Source organism: Choloepus didactylus, chromosome 7 (assembly GCF_015220235.1).
Source record: "Choloepus didactylus isolate mChoDid1 chromosome 7, mChoDid1.pri, whole genome shotgun sequence".
Lineage (NCBI taxonomy): Eukaryota > Metazoa > Chordata > Mammalia > Pilosa > Megalonychidae > Choloepus > Choloepus didactylus.
The window spans coordinates 32182727-32209312 of NC_051313.1; the positions used below are offsets into that span (position 1 = coordinate 32182727).

General features: G+C 39.2%; 1 protein-coding gene across 5 annotated transcripts in view; it reads left to right on the forward strand.

Moving 5' to 3' along the window:
* The window catches only part of ROS1 (ROS proto-oncogene 1, receptor tyrosine kinase), a 132973-nt gene that overhangs the window by 28230 nt on the left and 78157 nt on the right, over positions 1-26586 (forward strand). For all 5 annotated transcript variants that reach the window (XM_037843313.1, XM_037843311.1, XM_037843312.1 and 2 more), the window contains exons 5-17: positions 309-369; positions 4683-4831; positions 7064-7202; positions 12806-13007; positions 13654-13730; positions 15121-15243; positions 15409-15593; positions 16382-16479; positions 19745-20241; positions 22175-22387; positions 23136-23246; positions 24298-24476; positions 26386-26577. In XM_037843313.1, the coding sequence (XP_037699241.1) occupies positions 309-369; positions 4683-4831; positions 7064-7202; positions 12806-13007; positions 13654-13730; positions 15121-15243; positions 15409-15593; positions 16382-16479; positions 19745-20241; positions 22175-22387; positions 23136-23246; positions 24298-24476; positions 26386-26577 (2226 nt within the window). The remainder of the gene's footprint in view (positions 1-308; positions 370-4682; positions 4832-7063; positions 7203-12805; positions 13008-13653; positions 13731-15120; positions 15244-15408; positions 15594-16381; positions 16480-19744; positions 20242-22174; positions 22388-23135; positions 23247-24297; positions 24477-26385; positions 26578-26586) is intronic.

Sequence of the window (26586 nt, forward strand, 5' to 3'; positions counted from 1 at the left end):
TAAAGCTGATAAATTGGAGGGAAAAAGTAAGTACGGTTTCAAGAATCCTTTTTTTCTTTTCAACAAATATGTATTCTAAGTATATGTACTAAGTTGTTTTGTTCAATGTATTTACTTTGGGGGACATGGTCAAACAAGTCTGAAAAGTGCTGATCTAATCCCGTGAGCAAATGGGAATGTTATTAGAGTTGAAATAATTGATACACAGGTATTCTTAAGCATCAGCCATGCAGATTACAAAATTTATGTGGGCTTAATGAGGCCCAGTACAAAGGCTGCGCTAACGGCATGCTACCCGCCTTCCATAGCGAGAATCCTGTGAGGTTGGCTGCAGCAGTGCTGAAGGGGCATATGAAGAGGAAGTACTAGGTAAGAAAACACATGTGACTTTTATTGCATAATCTATACCACTCTAGGGACTTGTGCTTATTTAAGGATAATGAGCCCTATAGTAAAATGTCTAGGCTTCTATATCTCAGTATGATGCACACACACACACACACACACACACACACACACGGGAAAAGTAAGTACTACTGCAACATTTTTTTTTCCTTTTTCAGCAATTATGTGTGGACTAAGTTGTTTTGTTAAATGCATTTTTTACTCTGGGACATGGTCAAACAAGTTTGAAAAGTGCTGACCCAGTCTTTCTTTTTACAGAGAAAGGGATGAGGAGACAGGTCAGTAATTTTCAACACACAGGGCACTTCTTTTTTTTTTTTACTGTTAATTTTTTTTCCTTTGCGTCAGAAAATCAGTATGCGGTAGATCCAAAAAATAAAAAATGGCAAAACAACAATACAAATATAAGAAAAATAAACTTCAAATAATCATCTAAATAAAATTACAAAAAATTAATACATAAAGCCCAAACACATTTTATAGAATTTTAAATTCTATTTTACATTCATAACAAAATAACAATGTAAGACAAATAAATTTATTTAGAGTACAGAAAATATCATAGTGAGAATAGAGTTTTTTTTTTTTTTTGCGTATCAAATATTTTCTTCCTTTCAAAAACATGGAAAAAAATACTAAGAAGAGATGCATCGGGTAAATTGGAATGTAAATAGTTAAACTTATTTCAGCTTATATATTCAGAAGAAAAACATCTGCAAAAGGTTGAAGAATGATCAATACCATTCAATAGATTGTCAAAATCCTGAGGCATTTGTTCCTACACTTTATATACATGCCGACCTTTGCCAGTTGGAAACTTTTGTCAATAAATAGGTTGCAATGAAAAAACAAACAAAAGGAATGAGAGTAAATGCTTGGTTTATTTTATTTGTTCCATCTTCCTCCTTCACTTGAATTTTACTTTACTGTTTCATGACACTACATAGGGATTATATAAACTAGTTCTGAGTATGTGACTATTTGATACAGGCATAGATCATTTTAAAAAACATGGAAAATACTGGGCTTTGCGTGAATGTTTGTTTTGTTTATATATCTTCTTACATTAACCATTTACTTTGTTTCCCTCTCCAAAACAAAGAGCTTAATTGCATTGAGGAAGCTTATAAGAGAAATAGGAGAAGTAAGTTTTTCCTTGGAAATGGCCCCATGACTCTCATTTAAAATTAATAGCATAAAAGAATTTAGCTTCTTACAGAAACTAAACATGCACTCCTATATTTTTAGGATGAGTTTGGGATTTCTTACCACTTAGAAAAAAATATTCCACTTCTCCTAAGACATAAAACTGTTAATACCTGTAGAATTTAATAGAATGTCAAAAAAATGGGTATTTGATCAACTTCTTTGTGTACTTCTTGAATTCCTACTCCACACAGGCCATTTTGATGTGAGAATCAACCAGACTCTTCTTTCAGAGCAAAAGAGGGGAAATGTTACACATGACTGATGCTTAGGATCAGAGTTTGCCTTCATATTAAGTAGGTGCAATCACTTCTATCTTAATGAGGGAGCTGACTTGACGTTCAGGGAATGCCACTGTTTTAATGAATGGAAAGAATAGGACTATTTTATTTAATGTGCATTTCATTATTCAGCTAACGGTTTTTCAACAGAGTGCTTATTATGTTCATGGCTCACTGCACGACTCTGGGAAGTTGGTAAGAGGTATAGAAGTAATGTATGCTTCTTGGTTTCAGATTTTGAGTAAATAGGGGGCTTGGGCATATATGTCTCTGGCTCTCTATGCCTGGAGTGAGAGCAGACTGGGTGTGTCTAAGTGGCTTTGCCCTGGTGTGTTGATTGCTCTGGAGGACCAATGTTTTGATATGTCATAGCTTGGATGTTAGCAGCTCTCTTTTCCAGAATTCCCTAGGCAGAATTCCCCTGCCACTGGGAGATAATTTGCTCCAGATTGGGAGATGTGAGGCTCTTCCATAAATTGTAGTCCTTGTTTCAATGGCTTGCTCCTTGCTCTTAGTGGCTCCTGGAAATTGGGAGGATCTTGTCTTGTTGTCCTGATTTGCTTCTGCCCTTTAGTGCCCCACAAATGATCCTCCACGACATTTCTCTGGAGAGGTGGTGCTATTAAGGTTTTTTATTCTTCTTTGTAGTGAGAGTTAGCTGTGGATAAAATTTACATTTGGTGGTTTCCAAACTGTGGTATCCCAGGGCTCACATCAATCTCACAGGGACCCATGGGGCATTTTCAGTTTTAGAGGCACACAGGGCTACTAGACATCCATGGAAATAGTTCATGGGATAACTAATAGATTGTGTTACATTCCTTTCTATGATATTGCCTCTTTGCCAGGCTAGGATTTTGGCGATTGCTGTTTTAAAAAAAAGCAGGTATTACACAACACTCAACATGGAATAGGAAATGAAGATGGCAATGTTCAATCTGACTCCGTGGTTAAAGAAGTTGTGCAGTGCTCTACAGGCAAACAGGTCCCATTAGTAGGTAGTTGTAGTTATTTAAGAATGAAGCAAATATATTGCTTTTTCTTTAAATTTATGTTATTTTTCAAACATCTAGTTATTTAAGAATGAATCAAATATATTGATTTTTCTTTAAATTTATGTTATTTTTCAAACATCTAAGTTGTTAGGACATACATGCTTATTAAGTTATAAAACTTAAAAACTGGATCTATTAAGTATTTCTTTTGGCTCTGGGACCCATGAAAAAATTGAAATAAAAATAGCTAATATTTTTTAGGTATTTATGAGTCAGACACTGTTCTAGGTAATTTATAGGTATTAGCTCTTTTTGTCCTTCAAGGTATAAGAACTACTATTAATCTCATTTTACAGATGAGAAAATTGGGGCACAGAAGGTTTAAATACTTGCTTGGGTTCGCATTGCTAGTAAGAGATGTAATTGGAATTACAAGCCAGCTTTCTGAGTCTAGAGCCCTCTTTTGTGCACTCTGCTATGTACTGAAAGTAGTGTGTAGCTCAGTCTAGCTTCTCTTCCTCATTGGGTTTATTCTCCCTTTGATATTTTAGAATAAATCTGCTTTACCTCTGTTATTCCATATGTATCACCATGGCTCTGAAATATTTGTGCACATTTAGCTATGACATTTACATTTAACTGTACTTGTGTAACTCTGGTTCCTTCTACCCAGTCTTTTTTAATAACTCCTGGATCTTCTTCCTCAAACTGCTGACAACTCCATCATCGAATTCTTCAAGGTGCCCCCAGCATACTCCAATCCCTGCTTGGAGGGTTTCGTGCCATAAAAGGGAAAAAAAAGTGGAACTGTGCTTTGCTTGGATAGTTGTAATAGCCAAAACTGAACCACAAATTGAAGCAGAAGCAGAGGTGGTGTCTCCATGGGCGGAGCCCTCAGATGACAACGGCTTTCACTTTTCTGGTCATGGGCTTTTGTTAGCCCAGATACGATATCTGTAGTGATCGGAATTGCATCGACTTTTCTTTTAACCAGAAAGAGCAAGGTTGTGGGAGTTTGTATTTAACCATTTTAAGCTCCCTACCAAAATCTCCACACTTTTCCAACCAGAGTGTGATTTATCTCTCTGCAAAGAGAGCCGAAGCATTAAGTTAGTCACAATTTTGGAAAAATAGAAAAGGTAAAGTAAGATAATTTTTGTCGCAGTGATACAACACCATTCAGAAATATGGCACCTCGTGCAGTGCCTGGCAAGCAGCACCTAATACACAGGTGCGGTCAGTTGCAATGTCTGTACTGATTAGAAGTCATGAAAGATTTTGCAAGAGAAAACAGCTGAATGTAGGGAGTCCTTTGGAGTGAAGGAGGTAGCTTACTCTGTACATACAAAAATAATTTGTTGAGAATGTGGGCTGTAACAGCAAATTTATGGTGCAAAATTTCAAAAATATCCTGGGATACATGTTCTGGGGCAATGGATGTCTCTGCTGTGCCAGAGACAGCTCTCAACACCCATGCCCACTGCCTTAAAGGGAGTGGTATCATAAGAGAAAACTGGACGGTTGCAAAACACACCATGTCACCTGCCTGTAGGAAAGGCCATATTCAGAGATAACAGTGAATTCTGTGTGGGGGTTGGGGGATGTGGGAAGCTTCCAGACACACTGGCTGATTTTTAAGATATAGCAAGCAATTGAACGCATGAATCACTTATTGTTCAGGCTGGATATTGTGGCAATATGTAACAGGATGCTGAGAGCACTAGATGAAATGCACATTCTCTCCTGCTTTGGTGGACAGCGGTGCATGGTGAATGAATTCTTGTTTTCTCCCCAGAAAATGCAGACCTTCCTACTGCTCCTTTTGCTTCTTCTATTGGAAGCCACCATGTGACATTACGATGGAATGCTGCCAACATCTCTGGAATAAAATATATCATTCAGTGGAAATATACGCAACTTCCAGGAAGCTGGACTTACACTAAGGTATGAAAAACTGTCTGGGTACGTGAACACAGACTTTTTTTTCCCCAAATTATTAAAAGTGCTTTATTACTACATAAAAATATAGGCAAAAAAAATCATTCTATAGAAGTTTCAAGCATAAAATGAGTGACTGGGTTAGATGAATTTTTTTTTTTTTTTTAATTCAGTTTTATTGAAATATATTCACAAACCATACAGTCATCCATGGTATACAATCAACTGTTCACAGTATGATCATATAGTTATGCGTTCATCACCACAATCTATTTCTGAACATTTTCCTTACATCAGAAAGAATCAGAATAAGAATAAAAAATAAAAGTGAAAAAAGAATACCCAAACCATCCCCCCATCCCACCCTATTTGTCATTTAGTTTTTACTCCCATTTTTCTACTGATTTTTTTTCAATTTTTTAACTTTGTTTATCAAAAAATTAAAAACAAACAGGCAAACAACAACCAAAAAAACCCCACAACATTTCAAACAAAGCAATGGATTAAGGAAAACAAATAACCTAAAATAACTACTTTGCTTCCAATATGTTCCTACCATACCCCAAGAAAATTAATAAACCATGTCCAAACAGAGGAGTAAGAAAAACAAATAATCTAAAATAACTACATTGCTTCCAACATGTTCCTTCCATACCCCAAGAAAATTAACAACCCCTAAGAAAACAAAGGAATAAGAGAAAAAAAAACCTAAAATAACTCTATTGCTTCCAACTTGATCTTACTATATCCAAGAAAGTTTACAAACCATAATCATTCCTGAGCATTCCCATAACATTGAGATTACCCTCCATAGTTTATCTGTTCTTATTAGATTATCATTCCCCCTCCACTAATTGGTATCTCTAGGTCCCCTACATTCTACAGTATAAAACATTGTACATTTTTCACAGAATTCACATTAGTGGTAACATACAATATCTCTCTTTTTGTGCCTGGCTTATTTTGCTCAGCATTATGTCTTTTTTTTTTTTTTTTTTTTTTTTTTAATCTTCATTTTATTGAGATATATTCGTATACCACGCAGTCATACAAAACAAATCGTACTTTCGATTGTTCACAGTACCATTACATAGTTGTACATTCATCACCCAAATCAATCCCTGACACCTTCATTAGCACACACACAAGAATAACAAGAATAATAATTAGAGTGAAAAAGAGCAATTGAAGTAAAAAAGAACACTGGGTACCTTTGTCTGTTCGTTTCCTTCCCCTATTTTTCTACTCATCCATCCATAAACTAGACAAAGTGGAGTGTGGTCCTTATGGCTTTCCCAATCCCCTTGTCACCCCTCATAAGCTACATTTTTATACAACTGTCTTCGAGATTCATGGGTTCTGGGTTGTAGTTTGATAGTTTCAGGTATCCACCACCACCTACCCCAATTCTTTAGAACCTAAAAAGGGTTGTCTAAAGTGTGCGTAAGAGTGCCCACCAGAGTGACCTCTCGGCTCCTTTTGGATTCTCTCTGCCACTGAAGCTTATTTCATTTCCTTTCACATCCCCCTTTTGGTCAAGAAGATGTTCTCCGTCCCACGATGCCGGGTCTACATTCCTCCCCGGGAGTCATATTCCACGTTGCCAGGGAGATTCACTCCCCTGGGTGTCTGATCCCACGTAGGGGGGAGGGCAGTGATTTCACCTTTCAAGTTGGCTTAGCTAGAGAGACAGGGCCACATGGGTTAGATGAATTTTAATTCTGCTACTCTGCAAAATGTTAATGCTAAACCTATTATTTTAGAAGAAAAATGTAATATTGGACATAAATAGTATTCCTTCAGCATACCATTTATCCCTGTGCTCATGATCTGCCCACCCCACCTAAAATGATTCCAGTTAGCGTGGAGGGTGGGGACACAATTCTCAGAGATCTTTAGAAGTGCTGTGTAGGGTTCAAGTTTTGGAAAGCATGAACAAGTTCAGAGTAATATTCACAAGACACCAAGCATATTAACATAGAAAAACTAAAGTGAACTTGCCTAGAGGCAGTTGCCAAATAATCAAATCCACACATTCTGCTGTTTTGAAGGAGAGAATTTCTGTGTGAGTTATGCAGATTGACATCTGGATGCTCAGCTCTCAGCTCCCAGCCTCCATTTTATCGGGCCTGGTAGGCTCTGGGTGGCCCAATATCCAAAAGGCCCTCTGTCTTCTAAAATTAATCTGTGCAGTGGTGACTCTATAAATGCTGATTGTTGATCCCCTCATTGATCTAGGCAGTATCGAAGCTCTCATATTTGGTTGAGCCCCTGCATCCCTTCACTGAATATATTTTCCGAGTGGTTTGGATCTTCACGGCCCAGCAGCAGCTGTACTCTCCACCAAGTCCCAGTTACAGAACACATCCTCATGGAGGTATGGCGTGTACACGTTATTTATGAAGCAAGGAGATTCATCTAAGATGTTGATTTAGTTTCTTTCTGTTTTAAATAATGAAATATGATTATTCCTTCATTGATTGGTCCTTTCAACAACGGTGTACCTACTGCGTGCCGAGTGGTATTCAGGAGACCTCCGTGATCTGAACAAAGATCTCTGCCCTTTGGTGGAGGAAAGGGACTCTAAGAAATAAACGTAATAGCTGAGGAAAGCGTGTTGTGAGAGGTGCTGTGTACTGTGGTAAGAGGACTGTCCTTTAGAGGAGTGGGGGATGGAAGGACAGGCAGTCGCCATATTAAATAAGGTGGTCACCATGGGCTCATGGAGATGGGGAGGTGAAACTGGAGCAAGGACTTGAATGAGGCGAGGAAGCTAGACAGGCAGATACTGAAGATGCAGCCTTCCAGCAGAGAGATGGCCCGTGGGGAGCCCCTGAGGCCAGAGCGTCCATGGCCTGCTCAAGACATTCAGGAGGCCCATGTGAGTTTACTGGAGGGAGGGAGGGATACCAGTAAGAGGCGGGTCAGAGGACTCATCTGGTCTTTGTGGGGTGAATGGGGAGTGACTGCAAGGTTTGAACTGAGGAGTGACATGGCCTGATGTACTTGTTAAGGATCACACTTGTGGTCACCTGATGTACTTGTTAAGGGAGGAAGATGGGGACCATGGTAGTAATCCAGACAAGGGATGCCCAGGGGCAGTTGTGGTGTGGTTCTATATTTATTTCTTGACATATTTTTTAGTCTTTCAGTTGCTCATATTATAAACTTCTACATCTGTTTTACAATGAAATCTATAGAAAGGTTCACCTCCTTTCTTGATGTTCCTCAAAAGTTGGTTATTTTCATCTTGTACTTTTAACATCACTGAAGAGAACGTTGTGAACTTTTTTCCCCATTCATTCAACAAGTATTTTTAAAGCACCTATTACATACCAGCCACTATTCCAAGAACCCAGGATGGCAAAGTGCCGACAGTCATGGGCTCCATTCCAGCTGGGGGAGACAGTGAAATAAGGAACTAAGTAAAATTATTTGTTGAGGATTTTGAGGGGACCCCATAAATAGCATCTCTTATTCTAGCCTGAGTCCTAAACCAATGAGAGATAAAACAAAGGATCAGCAGATGGGAGACAGGAATCCATTATTCTGGATAAAGACTAAGTTGGATGATGTAGCTTAGTGTGAGTCAAAGTGGGGTGGAATTGCCAACTCCCTACTCCCCAGCTTAGCCTCAGGGAAAGTTTGAGTCAGAGGAGCAGCTGTTGCTGCTTCTTACTGATGTGGATAGGGAAGGAAGGATAAAGATCCTAAATCTCCTCTTTCAAGACCTCGAATTACTACTTCCACGACTAGAGCATCGTGGCTCAATGGCTACTGTCTCCAAATAGGTACTTGCTTTCCTCCAGGGGGAGAAGGAGGGGCAGGGGGAAAGATAAGACTGCTTAGGGAAAATCCATGTGGGATGAAGAGGCATTTCCCCAAACATTACAGTGTAATTTCAGGTAGGAGTAAGTGCCAAGAAAGAAAATAAAGTAGGATAGAGTAGGGACATTTGTCCAGAGCCTCAAATGATGCAAATCCAGATGCTTGGCAAAGCCTGTGTGTTTTCCAGGAAGAGGGAACAACAAGGACACGGGGCTTGCAGGGGGAATGAGCTGGATGTACTTGAGGAATAGCCAGTGTGTCGGGATGCAGTAAGATAGGTGGAGAGTGGGAGGAGATGGCAGCCGGCAGGTAGCCAGAGGCCCCACCACTTAGTGCTGTGGTAAAGGGTGTAGATTTTATTTTAAGTTTTAAAGCAAGTCTTTGGAGAACTTTAAGCAGGAGAGGGTCTGATTCGAATTTTTAAAAGTTCACTGGCTTTTGTGTAGAGAATAGACTGGGAGTGGAAGGTGGGCAAGGATGGAGGCAGAGAGACCAGCCAAGAGCCCAAGCAAGTGAAGATGTTGGCTGTCATAATGGCTGTGATAGGGTGGTCGTGGTGGAGTGGGTGGAAAGATTCGTGATCTATTTTGAAGATAGAACTGATGGGTTGTTGATCACATTTGGTGTGGAATGAAAGGAGATCAAGGTTGATAGCCTAGAGTTTCAGTCTGAACTCATGGATGGTACTATTTACTAAGGGAAAGAAGGCTAGGGGGTGAATTTTTGAGAAAATCAAAAGTTCTGTTTTAGACAAGTGGAATTTGAGATGCTTATTAGACATCCAAATGTAGTTGTCAATGAAGCAATTAAGTGTATGAATCTGGAACTCAGGGGGGAGGTTGGAGATACCCAAAATATCAGTGTAGGAGTTATCAACATAGAGATGTGATTTCAAGTCACAGGACTGGAGGTGACAAACTAAGAGTGACTGTAGGTTATAAAGAGGAGAGGGTCAGGGTGTTAGCCCTGGAGCACCCCAATATTTGCTGGTGACAAGGTGGAGTAGGAATCTGGAAATGGATGTACTTGAGGAATGGTCAGTGTGGCTGGATGCAGAGAGAAGGTGGCCAGTGGCAGGAGATGAGATTCGACAGTAGCCAGAGGCCCCATCACGTAGGGATACATAGGCTGCCACTAAGGAGCATAGTGATGAAAGTGGTTTAAAAATGTTGGTGATTGAATTTGTAACAGTCCCATGATCTCTGGAAAACAACAAAATGCTTCTTGCCTGATAAGTCCTATGCTTCACCATTTTCCCAGCCTTTCTTCAGAATGTCACCCAAAAAATGTAGCTTTAAAGGAGAGCTGCTCTCTTCCAACTACTTGTGTATTCTTAGAGTAACACTAGTTGTAAACAAATGGCATTGTTCTTTTGTTCCATATATATTCATGGAGTATCCGCTAAGTGCATGGACTCTGCTTTTAAGAAGCTAACTCTCTTGTAGAGGAGAGAATGCATATGTTTGAATAACTACAACAAGATAATACGATTAAAAACACAGAAGCAGCACAGATACATTACTATGGAAGTTCAGAGGAGGAAGATATTTCTGGAATGAAAGATCAGAGAAAATTCCTGGGAAGAAGTTTCATTTTGACTGGGTCTTAAAGGGTAGATTGATTTGGATGTGAAGTGAGAAGAGGTCAGGTGCAGGAGTACAGGTGTGGAAATGGGGCTCCTGGGCACATAGGGGAAAAAGTGAGTGCACCATTTCCTGGAAGCATAGGATATATGGAGAGAAATAGTGGGAATAATGTTGGGAATGCAGATCAGGACTAGATTACAAAGAGTCTTGAATGTCAGATTAAGAAGTTTGGACTTGACTTGTTAAGCAGTTAAGAGCTATGGAAGGTTTTAAAGCAGAGAATTAATTGCATCAGATACTCTTAAAAAGATAATTTTGGCAACTACACGTAGAATGGATTGAGGGAATGAGAGACATTGACAAGTATAGAGGTAGTGATACTAATCAGGAAGTTAGTGTTGATTTAACATTTTAGCAGAGATGATTTTAAAACATAGTGTATTAAATTGGAGAATTTTCTGATTTGTTCTATTGGGGAGATAGCTTCCACACCAAGAAGAAGTTCAAGCATAGGAGTCTTGCAGCGAGGCAAATACCTAGGGAAGACACTAGGAGAATTATCTGGTACCTTCACCCTAAGAGTTGACTGAGGTGACCCAGGAGGACTTGCTTGAGGCTGCATGTTGGATGCCACTACCCCACAGCTCTGGAGCTGCTGCTGTGTGCAGAGAGCCTCAGGGTGAACTAGGCTTTGTACCTAAGCAGAACTGGGCAGCTGATGGAGTTGTTTGGGAATTTTTCCCTTTCCCTGATTAATGCCCTCTCCCTGCATGTCAGATCTCAGGGTATGTGTGGCCACTTCCACTGATTATGCCATGGCCATCCTTGCTTAGATCCTCGGGTCAGACACTGGCCTAGGGCCGTGCTTGGAATGTTTTAGATCAAAGAGGAATACATGGATCCTTCCTAACTCAAAGCAATGCCTCATGTACTCCAACAGTACCGGAACATTTCCAGTGCCAGAAGATACCTTGGTCCAGGGCTTGAGGCTGGTCAAATCAAAATAATTAAGTTGGTTAATGTTGCTTTCCATTTCTGGCCTTTCTTCTGGATGCACACACCTACATGCTCTTCAGGTCTTCTAGATCCCACACTGGATGTCCTTCCCATGGATAACATCTTACACTTTATATTCTCTCTTGCTTTTCCACCTCTCATCAACATTTATAAACTTAACTGTTTTGTGATCCATTGCCTCACAGCCCTTTTCTCCTTTAGCTACAGGAAAATACATGATTCCAGATGCTGTCACTGCCATTTAATGGGGGTCTTTCTGGAGATAATTTCCTAAACAAATGGAATGGTTGTTAGGCATGAAATACCAGTCTTTCCAAGAAGATTTTTTTGGTGAGAAGATCTGGACAATCACATCATGGCATGTAGGTGGCATTTAACTTGCTGCAAGTGGAGCAGATCATGTCTGGGCACTGAGCCTAGGTTTTTCAACACCCCTATCCTGAATCAGTGAGAGATGATTCCTGCTTCCCTGCTCACCAAGGTGACTGAGAGCATGGCGCAAAGGAGTGGCGTGATGACGTTTGTGTTTGCCAAAGATGAGTCCGAGAGTTGGTGAGGAACTGGATCAGAGAAAGTTTGAAGGACCGATTAAGGGGAATTTTGAAAATTCATGCAGTGTGAGGGTGAACGTTCTCATTTCTCCCAACTCCAGTGAGTCAGTGGTGATGCAGATTTTCCAAAAGTGTTCAGAAGGAGGGAAGTCTAGTCAAGAACAAAGTGACATTGTTAACAATGTTTCTTTATGTGGAAAGAGCAAATAAAGAATGTGGTTTGTGGGGGGAAGGGTATGAAAAGTAGGTGGAGACATGCATAGGAAAATTCAGGAGACAAGAAAAAGGACTGAAGGCAGGCGGTCAGATCATTTGGTTCCTTTCCATTCTTTGCCACCCAGGTAGCTTCTAAGATCTGTGAGAAAATGCTTAATACTTTAGTGCGTGTTTCTTTAATCCTTTTCAAGGGAAGTGGGGGTTGCTTTAGCCCAGTCAGCCTGGATTCTAAGGGGACCTTGGGAGCTGGGGGTAGGAAGGTCTAGTCTGGGCAGATGCCAACAAGAGGGAAGCGGACTGTTCTAATTCAGGCTTATCTAAACCCATATCTGCAGCTGAAACCAGTCAGGCCTCAGTACCCTAGCAGCAAAAAGGCCCCAGGACTGACTGCATTCAACTCGGTTAATCATTGACTCCAATTCTCCTCCTAACCTCTTTTCATCCCACATTTCAACCTATTTTGGTCTCCGGAGATTTTTGACTCCTTTTTCCCTAGAACATTTATCCTATTAGCACACATTTATATTTACTTTCATTTCATAAATTGGAAGTGAGGAAAGTAACATTTGAAAGATTCTCTTGGAAAAGCAGCTAACATGTCATTTAAGGATCAAGAGTTGCAATGTATCTTGCCACTTTACCTCTATAATATATTTTGAGTGTTAACAAAAATAAGTCATTTCTGTTCACTTTTTGGAAAACAAGACTTTGTCCTAGCCTATCTCAAAAAACATAAATCCTGCGTGTTTTTCTGCTTACTCTGTCAACATTATCTCTTTCAGTTCCTGAAACTGCTCCTTTCATTAGAAATATTGAAAGCTCAAGTCCCGACACTGTGGAAGTCAGTTGGGCTCCGCCACAATTCCCAGGTGGACCTATTTTGGGTTATAACTTAAGGCTGATCAGCAAAACTCAGAAATTAGATTCAGGGACACAGAGTACCAGTTTCCAGTTTTACTCTACGCTACCAAATACCACGTACAGGTAAGAATTAAGTGGTGCAGAGGACAATATAACCAGCATGAAAAAAAAATTTCATTATTTAAGAAATATGAGTAATAAAACAACTTAAATATATTTTGAGACGTGCCATTGACTCTGTGTTGGTGGGTTGAAGTTACTGTGATTTTCCTCAAGCCTATATGCTTAGCAGATGGCACCATGATAAGCAAAACATTCTCAAGTGTTTCTATGGTCTTCAGGGGGTCTTTCTACATATGCGCTAATACAGACATCATCAACACCATGAAAATAATTTCTTTATTTAAACTCAACAGGGAAAACAGAAGGGGGTCAAATACTGTTCATGGTATTCTTATTAACCATTAGGGGGACAATTTTATGATGTTAGCTTTTCTAGCATTTACTAAGGCCTCTTTAGATTAAGGGAGGAGTGGGGTCATCCAGATAGCAGAGTTCAGCTTTTGACCTCTGTGACCCTGAACTGTTTTAGGGGGAATGCAAATAAGGATGTGATTTATGGTTATTTTAGTGCCGGGCAGTGGCTCCAAGTAACTAGACACACGCATTGCCATATGGTCCTTTAAATAGAAACATTATTGCTCCTATTTTTATCTCATATTCACACCATGCCAAGTGAAACACATCTCTCCAATTGTTTTTGGAATAGGTTTTCTATTGCAGCAGTAAATGAAGTTGGTGAGGGGCCGGAAGCAGAATCTAGTATTACCACTTCATCTCCAGCAGGTATGGCCCAGGGTCCTCCTTCTGTTTCTCAGATACTGATAGGTGGCAAGGGTGGGTCCAGCCCTCAGGTCCTGGGCCATCTGGTACACCTCTTCTGCCCCAACAAAAACTATCTTCTGGGCACTTGGTAAGCTTTCAGTTTTAAGTGAATCTAAGTTTTTGACAAATGGAAGTAAGTGGTTAGATGGAAAGTTCTCACATAGAATTTAGGAATTTAATAATTAGAATGAAAAAGTTGAGGGACTTTAAATATGGCCTCAAACACATCCTTGATTTCAGTTGAAATTACTGGTGATTGTGACTCACATCTACACACTTTGGGGACACATTTAACCTTTCTGCCCTAACCATTCTTTTCTTACATATTTAATACATATTAGATATCTCTTTTTCATCCAATCTCCTTCAGTTTTAAAATATAGTCGGACTTTAAGAATTTGCACTTTACCATTCTGAATATTCAATCTACCAAATTAGCTTTTCTTATTATTACAATTGTGAGTATCTTTTCTGGCTTTGGCATTTTAGCAGTTGCCTTGAGAGATCGAATATTCATTGTATGAAGACTGAGTGAGCAAAATAATATATGAAAATGCTTTCTAAGAAGCACTGGAGATTCTTTGGGAAAGCTAGTAAGAGCACTTTTAATAACACACAAGGATTTGGAATTCTACATATCTGGTTTCTGTCTTCACCCAAACCCCATTTGCCAATCTACACATGCCTAAGCCAGTAGGTATAATGCCATCTATCACCAGTCTTTAATTTTTTGGCTCTAGGAAAAGAGAGGTATTTTTATTATGTAGGAAGCATGTCCAAAGGGCAAGTTAAATATAGACAAGGTTAAAGTTGTTACGACGATTAGTGCATAGCATTTATTAATTGCCTCCAAAGTGTTCACCAACACACCCTGCATCCATCTCCAACTGAATGGGACATCAAGCAGAGTTCTGTAGCCCTCATATTTTGTTCCTCTAAGGAGAGATATTGAAGGCAATACAGAAACAGTCAATGTCTGTCTGTATGTGTGCGTGTTATGCAACATCCCACCCCGGCCTGGGTTGACCTTCTTCCACCAATCAAACTGATGGCTGAGGATAATGAGCTGAGTGCCTACTGGAGCAAGGCTGTTGAGAACAATATCTCATGTGATGCTATTTTTGGGGGTAAATAGGGCATAATTCCTACTTAATTATCACTGTACTTCCTGCTTCCAAGCATGGAATAATGTGGATTATGCCACAGATAAAATGTCCCTGTGCCTTCTGAAAATATCTAACCAACCTCTTTCTAGCCCCTTGGGGTGGTATTGAAAGGATGGTATTGGTCTCTAGTGTGTCCCTGTGCATATGGTTGGTCTATGTGTCTCCAAATACTGTTGTTTTTTTAGTTCAAGAAGAAGAACAGTGGCTCTTTTTATCCAGAAAATCTTCTCTAAGAAAGAGATCTTTAAAACATTTAGTAGAGGAAGCACATTGCCTTCATTCAGATGCCGTACATTATAATATTACAGGTCAGTATAAAGAGAGAAAAGTTTCCAAGTGCAAAAAGAAAGATCCATGTGGGCTTCTATTTTAATCTCTTTATTAAAAATTAAAGAAGTAAATTCTGTTTCATGTGAGTGTTTTTTCTTGGTTGTTATATAATTGTGTATATGCATTTGCATGACTTTTTCTAGGAATATCAATTAATGGCCACCAGCAACTTGTTTATTTCTCTGAAAGAAATCTCATATGGGTAAAAGCCGCTGCCAACATGTCTGATGTATCTGACCTGAGAATTTTTTATAGAGGTTCAGGATTAATTTCTTCCATCTCTGTTGACTGGCTTTATCAAAGGATGTATTTCATCATGGATGAACTGGTTAGTCTGAGAATTTAAAGTGAATGACTGTATATTGATATATCGATATACACATGCATATCTTGGGATATTTACAAGTTAACTTAATTTTTTCTTTCCTTCAATGAACACTCATTGAGTAATCACTGTGCTTCAGACACTAGGTTAGCAATGAATCATAGATTAGTCTAAGGAGGCCTAGAGTTTACTCAGTATGCAGTCTGACTCGTCTTTAAATAATCTTTCTTTGTGATTTTTCAGAGACAAGAGTCAACCAAATTTGGCTTATGATAATTTCTCTTCCATAAGATAGTGGTGGTACTTGTGTTTTAAGATTGCCAATCAAGGTCAAAATCAGCTACCAGCATTTTAAATAATGTTAACAAACAGGGATAACTTCAGCAGGTCGCTGAAAATATGGTTATTACTGAAATCGTAGAGAAGGCGTAGCATTGATGTGTTTCAGATTCTGTGTCCTTGGAAGGTATAGGCCTATCACTGTAAGCAAAGGCCACTACTGTGGCTGGAGCTACTTAAGTATTAAATATAGTTGAGTGTCTCCACAAACCAGAAGGAGAGGCACTTGTACTTTACTGATGTCTATAGGCTATAAACTCATTAAACTAGAGGATATAAAGCTGCCTTTTAAGAACTTTTTAAGAGTTTTGTGTGTCATTTAACATTATTGTTAACAGGAAAATTATTCAGCGACTAGCACAGTTCCACACACAGAAGAGAGGGTTCAGGATATGCTGGCACATCAAGTATAGATGGATGCTAATCCTACTGATGTATATTTGGTTCTCTAGGTATGTGTCTGTGATTTAGAGAACTGCTCAACGATTGAGGAGATTAGTCTTCCCTCTAATATTGCACCTCAAAAAATTGAAGCTGATTCATATAATGGGTAAGTGTTTGACTTGTAAGTATGAATTCTCTTCTCCATTTGGCAAAATTCTTTGGTAAACTTGCTTGTTAGTGTAGCATTATCTTACCAGACAAGCCAGTCTATGTATGTTATTTCAGGTAAATTTAACTTGATCCAGGTAAAGTTTTCACACTCTAGAGCTAGGAGACAATTTCTTTCAAACTTGAACTAAGCCTTCTGTAGTTAAGTAGTTTTTCTCTCTCCTTCATAGCAAAATATGGGCATTTGGGGAAGACCTCTTGCCTGGGACTCAGACACCTGGGTTCTACTCCTGGATTTGTCATGGTTTTATGGTCTGACTCGGGGTCTCATGCTCCACCCCCCCAACTCTCTCTGTAAGTCCTTCCTGCCTCCATCCATTTCTTCCCTTTAGTCCACCTTTTTTTTTTAATTAGAGAAGTTGTAATTTCACAGAAAAATCATGCATAAAATACAGAGCTCCCATATACCACCCTCACCCTTTTCTTTTGCTGATCAGCTCAGCTCCAGTTTGTCCCTCTGGTCTGTTTCTTATAGCTCTCAAGGGGCTGATACAAAGAGAATGCTGCCGGGATCCACCTCATAAGAAAAAAATTGATAGTTAGTAACAAGTAAAAATTTCAATGACCTCCCCTCACCATGGTCACAAATGAAATGGACAGATTTTAGCTCAGAGGTCCTGCTAAATACAATAGGCCCTTGAGCAAGAAATGTCACATCTGTGACTTTTGTTTTATCCATATGTATGGAGTAAACACTAATACCCAGTTGGGTTATTTTGAAGATGAAATGAGATATTCCCTGTGAATGTGTTTTGTGAACTCCAAAGCATTCCATGAATTTAAAAGATGAAAAAATAGAAAGTTACTTTGGGGGTATTATTCCTTAAACACGACCAGAGAGTAACAGCTTAATAGCTAAAAAGCAAGACCAATTTTTGAAGGAATAAACCTTTTCTTTTTCCTGTAGGAATAAAGTTGTTTTCATTTTGAATGCAAAAAGAAAAAGAAACAAACAAAAAATACAGCTTGTAGCACTATTTTTCATGAATATTTTGAAAAATGGATTGCTCGTTATTGATTAAAAATCTAGCTTTTCTGTTCATTCTCATTCATAATTCACTACAGATTTATTCTAACCTCTTAGGTTTGAATGAATTACTGAATTATAGAATATTTCAAAAGAACCCTGTGATGTATTCTCGAACTCTCTGGATCTCATTTTCCCCGTTTGTAAAAGTCTAAGTCTATGAAATGTAACTTGGTTGCTGACAATTACAGAAAACGGCTCATTTTGAGGATGATGAACTTCACTCACTGAATCGATCATTCAAAATTTATCTCAGTGAGATACCTTCCATGGCTCTTTCTTCCATTAGAATAAAATTGATTCACAGCCAGATTTTAAAATTTGACTAAGAATGATCGTGATAATTAGTATTTATTAAGCATGTTATATGCATTTCTAAATACATTATTTGCAATAATTCATTCAATCCTTGTTCAATTCTGTGAGGTAGGTACTTTTATTATCCCAATTTTACAGATAGAAAGCAAAGCACAGGAATATTTGGTAATTGCCTAAGATGGCAAAGCTATTATGGGATGGAACCACGATTTGACTTCTTGCTCAAATAAACATTCCTGTCTTCTAATCTCCTCCCTGTTCAATGATAGGAGAGTTTCTGTAAAAATCAGCATGTATCTTTCAGGAACACTTTGTAAACAGTGTTCTGAAAGTACTCAGGGTGTGTGAAAAGTTTATTCTCATGCTTTTAAAAATATTTTCCTTTATGCTGTCATTTTGCACCATTGAATTACTGACTCATTGAGTGTGTCCCTATTAGAAACCTCTTCCCTTCTTCCCCTCTGCTCCACTTTCCCTATCTCCCGGACCCGGCAATCCCCACACATCCCAGCATTCCTCAACTTCCTTCTCTCTTTCTCTCCCCTCCAAAGGGGTGGTGGTGGCATAAGGCTGATACTCTTCCCTGCTTCAGGACAAGAATTTTAATCTTGACCTCAGGTCTTTTTCCTTTAATCTATTTGGAATTTCCTCCAAATTCCTTTAAATCAGAAAGGGAAATAAAAGCAGCAAGTTAAGGGCCAGCTACTCCTGCTTTTTGCCTATTACAACTCTCCCTTAAGAAAAAGAACATAGGTTTCTATCCCAAAATGGCATTTATATCTCAGGATATTATTTCACCACCATAGTCTTGAGAATATTGATAAAAATTTGGAGTAGTCACCAAGGGGAAAACAGCAGGACTGAACTAGGGCAAGGAAAGCTTTTTGGCAGTTGTGATGACCATCCATTTGAGGTTGAAGACCACAAAATTCAAGGGCTACCAATCCATGGGGCTGTCAAAATTAAGAAAGATTTACTAACCAAAAGTATACTTTCATTAGCATCTGTCTCTAATGATCACAAATTCTAAAGTAGCCACATCCAAATGAATAGTTTTAGTTAAAATTCCATTCCCAGATTTGATTTCTCAATGAAATATTTTGGTGGTATGCTTTCTTTTTCATTATTAAAAATCATCTGCATCATTATCATGAGGCCTAGCTTCAAATCAGGTGTGTTTAATTCTTCCATTGACTCTTTTTTCCTCATTGCTGTGTGGTCCCACCCACCAGCCTTGGCCACTGTGGGGTATTTCTTCATGGTGTGTAACATGGTGGCCCTATTGCCTGACTCAATTGTAAATATTTTTTAAAAAAGTGTAGTCCACTGTACATACAGAGTAGTTATGCTGTAATATTTTTAGCAAAATAATACCTGTGTCATTAAAGTATATATATGGTTTAAATGTTTTGCTTTCTCCCCATTCACAATGCACAGGAAAATTTATTGCCTGAATTAGACCTAAGAATTTGTACATTTTGCAGAAAACTATTTTATAGTAAATAACATGGTTACCCACTTAATTTTAAATACTATGCTTTCCTTTAAGAGTAGGCTTCCTTGAGAAAATCTTTCAAGACCCATTCTGTTCTTAAATTCTATAATTCCTTAAAAAGTCATTTAAAACCTCTGAGAATTAGGAGGTTATGTTGAAATTTTCCAGTGTTCCAGCTTGTAACCTAAATGAATGGGGGCATATCTTTAGTCATTACCATTATTCTTTTGCACCTTGGGAAACCGTGTATTCAGAGATTGGGAGGTATATGATTCAGGTTGGGTAACAGGGAAGGTAGTTGGCTAACGGGTTAGTCATCTGCCTGCACTGAATCACATTGCGCTTCTTTTGTTCCTGTGTCAGGTACGTCTTTTATCTCCAGAGAGACGGCATTTATAGAGCAGATCTCCCTCTGCCACCCGGTCGGGACTCTGAAGCCGTGCGTATTGTGGCGAGTTACACCTTAAAGGACTTTGTGGTGAAGCCGCAGTCCAAGAGAATCATTTACTTCAATGATACTGCCCGAGTCTTCATGTCAACGTTTCTGGATGGCTCGGCTTCCCACCTTGTCCTACCTCATGTCCCCTTTGCTGAAGTGAAGAGCTTTGCTTGTGAAAACAGTCACTTCCTTGTCACGGATGGCAAGGCCGTTTTCCAGCAGGACTCCCTGTCTTTTAATGAGTTCATTGTGGGGTGTGACCTGAGTCGCATAGAAGAATTTGGGTTTGGTAACTTGGTCATCTTTGGCTCATCCAACCAGCCGCACCCTCTGCCAGGTCGCCCACAGCAGCTCTCCGTGCTGTTTGGCTCCCACCAGGCCCTCGTTCAGTGGAAGCCTCCTGCCCTCGCCATAGGAGCCAGTGAGTGCGCGGTCCCCAGGGGGGTTATTGGTCTCGATGAGGGGGAGGAAGGCTCGGATTGCTTGACTCGTATTTTTTTAATTCAGTTTTATTGAGATATATTCACATATCTTACAATCATCCGTGGTGTACAATCAACTGTTCACAGTACCATCATATAGTTGTGCATTCATCACCCCAATTTATTTTTTGAACACTTTCCTCATACCAGAAAAAGTAAAAATAAGAATAAACAATAAAAGTAAAAAAGAACACCCAAATCATACCCCCTGCACCCTATTTTTCATTTAGTTTTTGTCCCCATTCTTCTACTCATCCATCCATACACTGGATAAAGGGAGTGTGATCCACAAAAGGCTTTCACAATCACAGTGTCACCCCTTGTAAGCTACATTGCCATATAATCATCTTCAAGAGTCAAGGCTACTGGGTTGCAGTTTGATAGTTTCAGGTATTTGCTTCTAGCTATTCCGGTACATTAAAAACTAAAAAGGGTTATCTATATAGTGCATAAGAATGTCCACCAGAGTGACCTCTTGACTCCATTGGAATCTCTCAGCCACTGAAACTGCATTTCGTTTCATTTCTCATTCTCCTTTTGGTGAAGAAGATGTACTCAGTCCCACGATGTTGGGTCCAGATTCATCCTCGGGAGGCTTGACTCAATTTTGAGAGCTCACATGTGATTACTCAAACACCCAGAAACAGCTATTTAGCTTAAAAAAAACCAAACTCTTAGGTATTTGTTCTGCATTTATTAGTTTTGCCTTGGGAGGACTTCTGTATTTCCCATGTATATTCTAACAGTTTTAGCACTTGAGTGTTTACTAGGAGCCAGGCCCTAAGTGTTTATATTAGCCAGAGGACAGAACACTTGGGTCCTGATTCTGTATCCATGGAGAGCTTGCATGAATTTGAGCAGTTCCCTAAATCTCTGAACTTGACTCTCCATCTCCAGAGAGGCAGGGTATGTGGTGGGTAATCAGGTGGGCTCTGGATGCAAATTCTGACCTTGCCATTTAGCAGCAGAATGATCCTAGGCCTCAGTTTCCACAGCTAGAAAAATGGAAATGTTAATTATGCCTTTCTATGGGATTGTCATAAAGATTAAATTAAGATATATATGTGGAACACTTAGAATAGGATCTAGAATAGGGTAGGCAAACTTGTTCTGTAAAGGAAGAGCCAGAAGTAAATATTTTCAGCTTTGTGGGCCATATGGTCTTGGCCTCAACTCCTTAATTCTGCCTGTGTACTGAGAAAACAGCTGCAGACATTTTGTAAACGAATATGCTTAGCTGTGTTCCAATACAACTTTATTTTCAAAAATGGGCAGCAGGCTGGATTTGGCCAGTGGGCCAGAATTTACCAACCTATGGATTAGTAAATAGTAAGTTGTCAGTAATTGCTGGCTATTTTTAATTTTAAGACAAAGTTAATTATTCCTGATTGCTATATATGCCAAAAATGTTTGAAAATGAATAGGTGAATTTTTTTAATTGTTTGAGCTACTTGGAGGAAGGGGCCCCAAGAAGCCCAAACAATATGAAAACCCATTATTATAAATAGGGTTTCATCATTAAGCATTTGTTTTCTAAGAGCCTGGCTGTACTTTGTGGTGTTATGGAGAACCTCACTGGCAATTCTATGCAGCCACACCTACAGCTTTGACCAAATGACAGTGTCCTCCTAGTTGTTGGGAAAAGTGTCTTCTTTGATGGAGTAAAATGTGTGGTATGGGAAGAATGGACATTGTCCTAGCCTATCAAATTTGCCATATTGTCAAACTAACCCTGGTGATGAGGGGGGCAACAGGTATTACTACCAATTACCCTCCCGATCAAGGTGAGGCTGTAAATGAATCTATTGACAGTTCTTTGTTTGTCCCTGCTGATGTTGTCCTGTTTTTATATTGCTTAACTCTTCTAATTAGGCCCATCTGCCTGGCAAAACTGGACTTATGAGGTGAAAGTGTCAACCCAAGACCTTCCTGAAATCACTCATTTTTTCTCTAACATAAGTGGGACCATGCTTAACGTACCCGAGCTGCAGAGTTCTACGAAATACAAGGTTTCTGTGAGAGCAAGTTCTCCCAAGGGCCCAGGCCCATGGTCGGAACCCTCAGTGGGGACCACTCTGGTGCCAGGTGAGAAAATGTTCTTGATTTAGGGAGCGATTATGACAAAAAGAGGCTTATTTTATGCATTCTATAAAACGTCCAACCTCAAATATGGTAAAGAAATTAGAATTGAGGGTATATTGACTTCTTGAATATGTGTTTAGTATCTGAGATTAGGAAAGCAAATAAAGCAATGTCTGATATTTAATGTATGTCTCTAACCTGGTGTTTTAAATGTTCTGAGATATTTTTTGAGAAAATAATACAACTTTTCTTCTTTTTCACGGATTTTTTCCTTCTCATGGTTTATTAAAGAATAGCACCCCTTGAGCTCTGATGGTCTTGGTGAGAGAAGTTGAGGGGGTGTGAATTGTGCTAAATTCCATCCTCTTGGCTAAAAGATAATGGAAAAGTAACTGTACCATTTATGCTACTGATCTACCATGAACACTTCTGGGTGCTCCAAATGGGTCTTGGCTACCAGTAGCCAAAGCAAGAAAAATTCTTTCACGACCATGACAGTGTTTGAGTGGCAACATCATCACTCATTTCTCTTCACATTCAAAATAAAAATACTTACTAAAAAATCAGAAAGTGTGTGTACTGTGATAGATAATTCTATAAAACTGATACAATTACTTATATTTCTCCACAGTATTTTTCAAAATGTTGATATTCCTTTATTTTATAAAGGAAATCTTGGGGCATAAGACATGTACCTGAAAAAAATGTGCTTCCTGTGATATATTTTTTTAATTTATTTTTTACAAACCAGCTACAGAACCACCATTTATCATGGCTGTGAAAGAAGACGGGCTTTGGAGTAAACCATTAAATAGTTTTGGCCCAGGAGAATTCTTATCCTCTGAAATAGGAAATGTGTCAGGTAAACACCAAATCCTTTGTTCCCTTGGATGACAGGTTTCTATTCAGAAGATATCCCAAGTTAGTCAATAAGTCAAAAGAATTGAGCATTTTTGCTGTTAGGTCAATAATGCAAGGGAAAAAATATTGACTAAACTCTACTGCCAGTGATGCTATTTAGAAATATAACTTCTCAAATATGAATGCTATTTATTTTTTCACAAAAAGCAAGGTTATTGACTGATTTATGCCTGTTTCAGGGAGGCTTTGATATACTTCTATTGTGCTTTAGTCTGTCACTGTTGTCTCACACTATAGCCTACCAAGTTCCACTAAGGTGACTATAATTAAGTAATTTATTGTGAGTTTTTTCTTATAAGACTGGTGCAAGGAACTGCTGCATAAAGTTTTAAATGAGGTGTATGAAAGAAGGTGTTGACAAGGAGGATTATTGAGTAATGAATGGATAATCTTGCTTAGATGATACTAGAATGAAAAAAAATTCTTCCTTCTAGGACAGTATAACAGTGATCTTGCTTGAAAGTGACATCTTCTATAGTTCTCTATTTTATCTGTTTGTTTGGCCATAAAAGTTCAACAGTATTTCTGACAATATAAAGGGTTGGACTTAGGAGACGGTGTGGTGCTAATGGAAAGAATACTGCTTTGGAGATGGCTTGGATCTGGGCTATCCCTCTCTTCAGCTATGAGGCCTTATACAGTCGCGAGGTCTTGAACTGAATAAACTCGCTGAACCTCAGGTTTGCCATCTCGACAATGGGATAATTCTTACTCCAGAGTGTTGTCCTAAGAACTAAGTGAGATATGTAAAGTGCCTGGGAGAGCGTCTGGCACAGAGGAGATGCTCATTCAATATTAGTTCCCCTTTCTAGCCCCAGGAACTAATATTTTGAAAGAGCTTTATTGGAATATTCTTGACCTACCCCTGATGTTCTCGTGAATATCTATGTTAGTATGAGCTTAAAAATGTATTGAGATGCATGTGTGATTTTGACTTATGTTTCTGTTGGCATACATGAGAAATAACTGTTCTTAATTCACTTTATTTTGAGACATGGATTGGTATAACAACAGCCTCTACTACAGCGACATGAAAGGTGACGTTTACGTGTGGCTGCTGAATGGGACAGATGTCTCCGAGAATTATCACATATCCAACATTGCAGGAGCTGGGGCTTTAGCTTTTGAGTGGTTGGGTCACTATCTCTACTGGGCCGGAAAAACATATGTGGTAAGTATATTCAGCATTCTGGATTGTCAGAAACAATGGCCTCCCACTTCAGTGATTTGCGTATCATTTTCATGATTTCTTTTTCCATGATTTTGTATACCACCTGTGCTATCATTTATTTAATATTTATCTCTAAACCTACTCACTTCTAAAATCAAATGCATTTATTTGTAAAGGAAATGTCATATCATTGTTTGATGTATTTGTTATAAATTTTCAAGAACATCTTAAAATAAATACATTAAAAATGCTCACCTGTGGGGTGAGGGTCCTGGCAGGAAGACAGCCTGCTCCAAAGACATGATTAAAGGAAACTAAATGAAGGGATTATTTACAAAGGCAAGATGGGGCTAAGGAAAACCAACAAGGAATGGGGAAGAATCCATGGGGCTAGCAAGTGTGAGAAGATATAACTGCCCCTAGTGAGGAGGGGTATGGGAAAGAAGGAGAAGAACCTGTGACAGCTGTGGCTGTAGGAGAGAGTTGCTGACGTGAACTGTGACCTTAGGTATACCAACCCAGCCGTTGTCAAAATACATGGTCTGACAAGGAGCAAGCTGGTTGAATGCGTGCTCCAACCCCTCTTTCCTCCTGCCTTCTGATCTCCTGCAGGGCTTCTGTTGGTCCAATCCCATTGGAAGCCAAAGAGCATGGGCACCCAGTCATTGCAGTCCACGGACTTCAGACTCCAGGGGCACGGAGTAGGGTGGGGAAGGGTGGACGGTGGACCCGAGGGCAAAAGGAAGATATTCAGTGCAACAGTGGAGTGGCACACTGGGAAGGGAAGGGTGGTTAACGATGAGAACACTTGCCTGATGGATCAAGGAATTTGGTACTGAAATCATTGCCTAATCAGGAGGGAACTTATTATCCATGCTTTATTCATTCACTGATAATTTACTTACTACAAATGTGCAGAGAGCCTTCAGGGTAGGGATAGAGAATATAAAGGAAATAGTAGACATGTTCTTGCTCTGTAAGAAAAAAGGTTTAATTGAAACATAATAATATAAAATTGGCATTTTTTTGCATGTAAAATTCAGTGGCTTTCATTGTATTCAGAGTTGTGCCTGCTCTTTTGATAAGATAATAAACATGTGAAATGATAGAAGAAGCATACAAAGCAGAGTACTTAGAGGCAAAGCAATGTGGTACAGGCTCAATTCATAAATGCCAAAGATATGCAGGCAGAATGAAGCTGAGTGGGGTTAATCAGAAAATGCTCTCTAAAAAAGGATAAGTTTCAAAATAGTTTTGGAGGAGAAAATGGACACGTGGATAGAAGTACTGGTTTTAAGTATTTGCTCTGTCTTTTACAGAACTATTTCACTCAAGGGGAAGTTAATTGGGCTCTTTGAGCTCAATTTACTTGTGAAAGAATAGGGATAGAGATCCTTTATAGGCTAATGGGAGGGTTACATGAGTTAATACTTTAAAGATAAAAAAAACAAAAACAAAAACAAAAACAAAACAGACTTATCCAGGGGCAAAATACATACCCATTAATTGCAGTCATCTTTATTTGGGAAATATTCTGGTAGAGAAGAACAAGGAGAGACATCATCATTTATGAGGCTGTATACAAGTCCTTGGGAGCCCAATCAAATATATACGAATACAGCAGTGATTAGATTGCCTGCATGTATGATTAGGTACAGCAAGTATTTTCAGAATAAATCTACTTCCTTCTCTGTAGAGACCCTAAACCTCATGAGGGCAGGAGCCCCGTCTCTTTATTTTTTGTTTCCAGGGCTTAGCACGCTATCTGGCACGTGCATGGTGCTATAAATATTTGGGGTTGAATGAATGAGTGAATGAGTGCAGCAATTTGCTAACTATTGCAATGAACTATTCAGAAGTAATGATGTCATTTGGAAACATTAACTAACCATACTACTGTGTTTTACAGATACAGAGGCAGTCTGTGTGGACAGGACACACAGACATTGTGACTCACGTAAAGCTGCTGGTGAATGACATGGTGGTGGATTCAGTTGGTGGATATCTCTACTGGACCACACTATATTCAGTCGAAAGTACCAGGCTAAATGGGGAAAGTTCTCTTACACTACAGGCACAGCCTTGGTTTTCTGGGAAAAAGGTGACCAAT